Source organism: Ctenocephalides felis, unplaced genomic scaffold (assembly GCF_003426905.1).
Source record: "Ctenocephalides felis isolate EL2017-DRISC unplaced genomic scaffold, ASM342690v1 CF-g0.4_SCAFFOLD_00851, whole genome shotgun sequence".
NCBI classification, from domain to species: domain Eukaryota; kingdom Metazoa; phylum Arthropoda; class Insecta; order Siphonaptera; family Pulicidae; genus Ctenocephalides; species Ctenocephalides felis.
Window position 1 is genome coordinate 5,004 of NW_020537005.1, and position 8,614 is coordinate 13,617.

The following is an 8,614-nucleotide window of genomic DNA, read 5'->3' on the forward strand; positions in this document are numbered from 1 at the left end:
AGTTTTAAAGATATCATACTTTATCAGTAGTCGTGATTAGTTTTAAATTATTGATTTTTGAAAATTTGCTTTTAGAAAATACTCCGAGTCAAAGTGTTCGTACGTTTTCAGTTATGTGTAATAAATCCACTCGGAATACTTTTAATGACTCATAAATTAATTATTTTTTATTGATTAAGTCGATTATTTAAACATATCGGAAGTTCATGTAACTTGCCTCCAGGCTAAATACCAAACCAACTAGTTGATTCAAGGTTTTTTAATGAAGTAAAGAGTAGGAAAAATTGATTTCTTTGTTAAGATTAGATGAAAAAATCTTTATTTTCATTCTTCATCAATTTTGCAATTAAGATAATATTTTGAATTTAATATTATTGAATATATAAATTTGAAATAAAAAACATATTTACATTAAATACGTTAAATTTTGTTTCAAATTAATATATCTTTATATTATCTTGTATCCACCTAGTTCGAAAATAGACATATTAACACGTGGAAAAAAATAAATTAATTTACTATATTAAATATTTGTTTTTTTCTGTTCATTGCCAGGGTACAGAATTACGACATGATTTGGGTGCCAAGGTAATCATTAGTGCCAACTCTCTGGCGTTGCAAAAAGTGGCCAGAAATTGGACAGGCGATATTACTTGCTTGGCAGCTAACACACAAGGCCGAACACCCAGTGCACAACTTGCACTGAGAGTTCGATGTAAGTAGAACATTTATGATTTATTTACTGTTGAAATTATTATTAATCATTTTCAAAGTATGAAAACGAATTTGTTAATATGGGACTTAACGACACAAATCCGCAGTTTATAATATTTTATGCCCTTTCGACAAAGTGCTACGGGTATGTAAAAGATAACATTTAAAACTTGGAATAAATGCAGGGTTTCTTCTCTGAAGCAATGACACAGACCATTTACATGAAAATTAAAATTTCAACAAAAAACTTTTGATTCAAAAGTATTCAATATCATCAAATAGAATGTAATTAGTTAAACAACAGAATATGTTACACGGTATTATTCGAAAAAAAAATCAATCGTTCATTATAAATCAACAATTGATACTAAACTAGATATAATAATTTTTATTTGCTGTGCAAGATTCTTCTCTAAATTACTAAAAATTACAAATTAAAGTTAATGTTGGTCATAGCAATAATGACAAGAGAGTAGTTAATAATGTTTAACGAATATTTGAGGTTTTAAAGATCTATGCATATAATAAATATGTTTATTTATTTATAGAATTAAAATCTATTTGCCGCTCGATTCAAATATGTTGAAAACATAAAAACCAAATTCTCCCTTTGAACATAGTTTCACAGAGCTATAAAATTTGATTATAAATTTATTTGTTTATAAAAGCAGATTATTATTATCATTATTAAGTTATGTTTATTATTAAATTATTAAGTTATGCTGCAATGTTATAATCAAACATGAGAATGAAATACAAAACAATAAACTTTAAATCTAACGAGCGCCATGATTCTATTATTGGTCAGAATATATTCTGACGGCTTAACATTTTCAGTGCAGCGTGCCTTGGCACCGGGTTTGTGTTACAATTCTTAGAATTACGCAGCCTCTGGCCTGTGTCCTTCGCACAAGGGTTCATTTTTATACCTATATACTTCCTGTATGAACACTGTACCCAGTAATTTTTAAGTTAGTCTAGAGAATGCAGCGGAACAGTCGACAAGTATATATTCATTCACCGCTGTATTTGTAAAAGTTTGAAGATATTAATATAGTTTTATACCAATCACAGTATTTTTATTCAGTAAGATTAAAATTTTGAACGGTTATCGTCAGATAACAATTATTTACTTTACAGTCCGCTTTTTAATTAAGTACTGATGGTAGCCAGCCCAACCATTGGTCATCTTCGAGCCGTATATTAAGTTTGTTATAAATTCAACTAGTGCCCGGTTAGTGCTTTGTATAGTGAATACCGGTAAATAATAGAACTTTGTACGGATTACTTACTGATATAGATTCTGTGTTTGTGTTAAATTCTGATTGGTGGTGCGTTATGAGCACGTAATTTGCACGTATCGCGATAAACTGTGATAAAATTTAATAAGTGCACGTGTTTTCCCGCCAATTGATTCTACGTGGTTGTTTTTGTGATCTAATATCCGAGACGGTGGTGCATTTTTTGAAACCAGAGAGCTGACTTCAATCTTTGGTGTTTCATCTGAAGCAGCTTATATTTTCCTGGACATCCGGCACACCAGATCAATTTTCTGATAGATCAGCAACTGAAATTATCTTCGATTAATATTGAGACTCAATATTTTGGTAACTTGGTATTTGCATCCAGAGTGCTGACTTCATCTCTTTAGAAAGGAACCAGCTCATACTTTCCTGGACAGCGTGCTAACCAGGCCAATCCAATACCAGAAACATTCAGATGAATCCAGAGTGCTGACTTTGAGGACCTTCCTGAAGAGCAGCTCATACTTTCCTGGACCAACTTCACGACTACGGTTGTAATCGTTCTTTATTAATTTATATTCACTGATTATTATTTGTTATTGGCATTTTTAACTAATACTTGTTCGTAAAGGCTTTGTATTTAATTATATTTAGCGCTACAGATTTTTAGATTTCTGTTATAATTCATCGATTGTTATTTCATTGTATATTATAAGCATTCTGAAACAATCATATTTATAAATTTGTAACAGTTAACGCGTCAGGTATTAGATATTTTATTTAACAAAGTATTAAACATTGTAAACTATAATCAGTCAGATTTTAGATAACCTAAAATGGCAGAATTGAAAAAACTTTAAGAAAATGCGCAAACATTAAAGATTACTTTGAGAATTTATTGAATACAAATTTTAATGATGAACCAATTAATTTGTTAGAAAATGTAAAAAAACGTCTTGATGCAAAATTTTAGAATTCGAAAAAATATGGGATAAATAGATGACTATTCAGATGATTATTCAGATAAGACGTCAGTGATTCAAACATTATATGAAAACGTATCGTACAAAATTGACAGATTAATAGCGGAATCATCTAATCTACCAAAATTTAAAGCAACTCCCGAAGCGCAAATAAAACTGCCCAATATACATATCCCGCAATTTGACGGCTCTTATAAAGATTGGACGGGATTTAAGGACTTATTTGTATCAACAATTAATAACAATAAATCTTTAACCGATGTCCAAAAATTTTATCATTTAAAGGGACACCTTATCGGGGATGCCGCTGAGGCTATTAATAATTTGCAACTAAGCGACGCAAATTACAAAGTAGCGTGGGATACATTAACAAGTAAATTTGAAAATAAATGTGTCATAACTTATACATATTTACAGCAATTTATTGATTTTCCGAAACTTTCAAACATAACTAAGGACACATTAAAGACATTCATTAATTCCGCTCAGCAAATTATTAATTCCCTCAAAGCTTTGGACATTGGTGTTGATAACTGGGATACCTTACTGACATTTTTACTATTGAATAAACTGGATTTCTCTATGCGACTTAAATTCAATTCTAATAGAGCGCACAAAAATCTGCCGACCCTTACAGAATTATTTACTTTTCTTGAACAAAGTCGGGCGGCATTAGAAATTTCTTACGGTCTTGAATCGGAAGCGAGTAATAAAAATATAATTGTAAAAAAGCGCACATTTTTTTCTAAAGAAGAAATTAGTTCTAAATCATGTCCGTTATGTAAGGATAATCATGTCATTAATAATTGTGCAAAATTTTTAAGTATGACGGTAGACGACAGATTAATATTTATATCGCAAAACAATATGTGTACAAATTGCCTCCGAAAGGGACACATTCAGAAAAGGTGTTTCGTGCGGTTTCATTGTAAAAATTGCCCCAAACGTCATAACACCCTTACATTCGGAGAAAGAAAATGAACCTAGCGACACATCTAATGTAGATAAACCTGGAACTTCGACTGCTACAGCATCGCATGTTATGCACACCAACATAGATTTTAATTGCACTATTTTGCCTACTGTTACTTTAATTATTCGAGGTGTAAACAACAAAACTCTTAAAATACGAGCCTTATTAGATTCGGGTTCAGAAGTTAGTATCATAACGAAAAATCTTGCTAATAAACTCGGTTTTAAATTACATAGCTCAAATTTACTTTTAAGTGGCGTTGACGGCGCATCAGTTCGATCCAGTAATTTTATTTATTGCACAATTTCAAATAGTAGTGGCAGTTTTCAGAAAAAATCAAAATTTGTCGTCCTAAATAAAATATCAAATTATTTGCCGTCACAGTACATAGAGAGATCTAGTTTTTCTTTACCAAAAAATGTATATTTATCAGATCAAAATTTTAATAAGCCAGACGAAGTCGAGTTGTTAATCGGTGTCGACATATTTTTTGAAATTCTGTTAAATGAGAAAATTATGCTTGGAAAAGATAAACCAGTGTTACAAAATACAGTTTTCGGTTGGGCTGTAGCTGGAAACTTCGGAAATAATTCTGGTCCAGTTGATAACTTAACGGCTTCTATTAATCACGTCCACCTAACAAACTCTATAGCAAGGTTTTGGGAAATCGATGAGGTAAATGACAGTTATTCGTTATCAAGCGACGATGAAATTTGCGAACGTCATTTTTTGGAAAATGTTTCTAGAGATATTGATGGAAGTTATGTGGTTGCTTTGCCTTTAAAGCCCAGTGCTGATGTAAATCTTGGTTTATCATTACAGCAAGCTAAACGTCGATTTTTGCATTTAGAAGCTCGCTTCAAAAGAAATAGTATTTTAAAAAAACAGTACTCTGATTTTATCAACGAATACATCGCATTAGGTCACGCAGCTGTAACAAATTTTGATCACTCCGGTATGCATTATTATCTACCACACCATGCGGTATTTAAAAGGGATTCTGACAAGATCCGCGTAGTTTTCGATGCTTCTGCCGTAACTTCAACCGGAAATTCTTTAAATGACGTACTTTATACGGGTCCAAAGTTGCAGCAAAGTATTTTCGAGATTTTGATAAATTTAGATGTTACAAATTTGTGTTCACAGCTGATATAGTTAAAATGTTTCGCCAAATTCGAGTTAGAAAAGAAGACCAAGATTTACAACGCATATTGTGGCGCGAAGGTCCAAACGAAACCTTAAAATGTTTGAAATTAACAACTGTCACATATGGAACTGCCTGCGCTCCATACTTGGCAATACGATGCTTGCACAAACTAATCTGCGATGAAGGTTCGGCTTATCCACTCGCTTGCGCAGCGCTGCGTAACGATTGTTACGTGGACGATTTAATAACGGGTTCCGAAACTTTAGAGCAATCGGTTAGATTAAGGGACGAATTAATAGCATTATTTTCCAAAGCAAATATGTCTCTCCATAAATGGGCTGCAAATGATGATAAAATTTTAAAATTTACATCGTTGGAAAATGAGCATTCTGAAATGTTTGATATAACGGATGATAAGTCTTCCGTAAAGGCATTGGGACTTTGTTGGAACCGCGTTTCAGATTCATTCGAAATCCGTACCAATGAAATTATTATCGAAACAAAATTAACCAAACGAAAAATTTTATCATCAATTGCAAAAATTTTTGACCCACTTGGTTTGATTTCCCCTTTTGTGGTAATTGCAAAAATAATGATGCAAGATTTATGGCAATTGAAAATTAGTTGGGACGATATAATCACAGACAAGTCAATACTTACTCGTTGGACGCAATTTGTAAGCGATATTACTATTCTAAATGACATAAAAATACCACGTCCTTTATTTTTACGAAGCGAAATTTGTCACTTACAATTACATGGTTTTTGTGATGCTTCGATAAAGGCATATGGCGCTTGCATATATGTGCGCACAGTATATCAAAATCAACATACTTCTGTCAATTTACTATGTTCCAAATCTCGAGTCGCACCGATCAAACATGTTACACTTCCCCGTCTTGAACTTTGCTCTACACTATTATTAGTTAGGTTATATAATTCTATATGCAAGATTTTTAAACATAGGGTTCATGACATATTTTTCTGGAGTGATTCAAGTATTGCACTCACTTGGATTAATACTTCCCCATCAAAACTTAAGTCTTTTGTTGGAAATAGGGTTTCCGAAATACAAAAGTGTACAAATGTAACTTGGCGACATGTTCCATCGGCCGATAATCCTGCTGACCTTATTTCACGCGGCGTCACTGGTGTTAAACTACGCGATTGCCACCTTTGGTGGTGTGGACCTCAATGGTTAAAATCAAATATAAATCTTTGGCCAGAAATATTTAATGTTAATGAAACTGCCAATTTGCCTGAGCAGGAACTTATTCGTAATACCCTTTTGTGCACTCCTTTATTAAACGAAATCTTCACAAAATTTTCCAATTTTAATAAATTACAGCGTGTTGTTGCTTTTTGCTTAAGATTCATTAATAATAGTAAGATATCTCGCATACAAAGAATGGTCGGACCACTAACAATTGAAGAATTAAATTTCGTTTCAAATCATCAAAGAATGGCCGGACCACTAACAATTGAAGAATTAAATTTCGCTTCAAATCAAATTATTCGCAAAATCCAATTAGAAAATTTCAAAACGCTGATAGATAAACTTCAGAACAGAGTCCTAAACGTGTCGATTGACAAGCATTTACTTGAGCTCAATCCCTTTCTTGATGAGCAAAATATTTTACGAGTGGGCGGGCGACTGGAGAAGGCAAATATATCATATGATCAAAAATTTCCCATCATACTTCCCGCAAAAAATCACGTGACAGATTTGATATTGTTACAGGAACATCAACGCTTGTTGCATGCCGGTGTGCAAACCGTTCTCGCAAATATTCGACTTCGTTTCTGGCCTATTAATGCCCGAAATAGAATCAAACAAATAATTAAAAATTGTGTTCGATGTTACCGGCATGATAATCGTAATATGCAACAGATAATGGGAAATCTCCCAAAAGAAAGGGTGAACATATCCAGACCTTTTCTAACTACGGGGATAGATTATGCCGGTCCATTTACACTTCGAGTGAGTAAGGTACGGAAAGCACAGCGAAGCAAAGCATACATCGCGTTATTTATTTGTTTTTGTACAAAAGCTATTCACTTAGAATTAGTAACTAGCTTGACGACTGAAGCTTTTATGGCGGCTTTGAAGCGGTTCATTTCTCGCAGGGGTAAATGCAACACAATTTTTTCCGATAATGGCACAAATTTTATTGGAGCGCGTCATGAGTTGCATCAACTTTATAAGTTATTCAAAAGTGATAAAATTAGATCAGAATTGGTAGATGCTGCATCTATCGAGGGGATAGCTTGGAAATTCAGTCCACCTCATGCTCCTCATTTTGGAGGTTTGTGGGAAAGCGCGGTTAAACTCGCAAAACATCACATTCGCAGAGTTATTGGGAGTTCTTGTCTAACCTACGAGGAATTTACTACCGTTTTAACTCAAATAGAGGCAGTTTTAAATTCTCGTCCAATCACTGGCGTCTATGAAAATCCATCTGAACCCACGTTTTTAACACCCGGACACTTTCTAATAGGCGACGCGTTAACTGCTTTTCCTGAACCAGCACTTGTAGATATAAATATTAACAGACTTTCATTATGGCAAAATCTAACAAGATTAAGAGATATGTTTTGGAAAAAATGGTCTATAGATTATTTAAGTTTGTTACAAAAACGATACAAATGGCAATTAGAAACACCTAATATTAAAATAAATGACGTAGTGTTATTAAAGGAGGATAACTTGCCACCTCTAAATTGGTTATTAGGGCGTATCACAAACGTAAATCCCGGTACTGATGGTAAAGTACGCGTAGTAACCGTAAAAACCAAAGCTGGAATTTATGTGCGGCCTATAACAAGAATATGTCCACTACCAAATGGAGATTTTAATTAATAATTTTACTTAATTATGTTATTTTTATTACTTTTATTAAATATGTTATTGTTAAATTCTTATCAATTATGTTAATTAAGAAATCTAGGATTAAGATAGGATTTATTTGGCTTTATATCAAAAAAAAATATTTTCAATAGTATCAATATACCATGAAACTTTATACTAATACTAAGCTTTGTTTAGAAATATTTCGTACATATATACAGTAACTATAGGAAATAATATGTAGAATAAATTTAATTTTTTCGGGGCGCAATATGGTCAGAATATATTCTGACGGCTTAACATTTTCAGTGCAGCGTGCCTTGGCACCGGGTTTGTGTTACAATTCTTAGAATTACGCAGCCTCTGGCCTGTGTCCTTCGCACAAGGGTTCATTTTTATACCTAAATACTTCCTGTATGAACACTGTACCCAGTAATTTTTAAGTTAGTCTAGAGAATGCAGCGGAACAGTCGACAAGTATATATTCATTCACCGCTGTATTTGTAAAAGTTTGAAGATATTAATATAGTTTTATACCAATCACAGTATTTTTATTTAGTAAGATTAAAATTTGGAACGGTTATCGTCAGATAACAATTATTTACTTTACAGTTCGTTTTTAAATTAAGTACTGATGGTAGCCAGCCCAACCAATTATTATTATCATTTTTTTTTATTAAATTTATATGTAACAATCAGAATAAA

At 32.8% G+C, this 8,614-nt stretch overlaps 1 protein-coding gene across 1 annotated transcript; it reads left to right on the forward strand.

Moving 5' to 3' along the window:
• Positions 1 to 555: 555 nt before the first annotated feature.
• On the forward strand, positions 556 to 7,921 carry LOC113365282 (the record flags this gene model as incomplete). Its single annotated transcript, XM_026606875.1, has 3 exons — positions 556 to 715; positions 4,348 to 5,010; positions 5,061 to 7,921. Coding segments are annotated over 3 exons (3,684 nt in total), but the record flags the coding sequence as incomplete, so codon positions are not given.
• Positions 7,922 to 8,614: the final 693 nt, after the last annotated feature.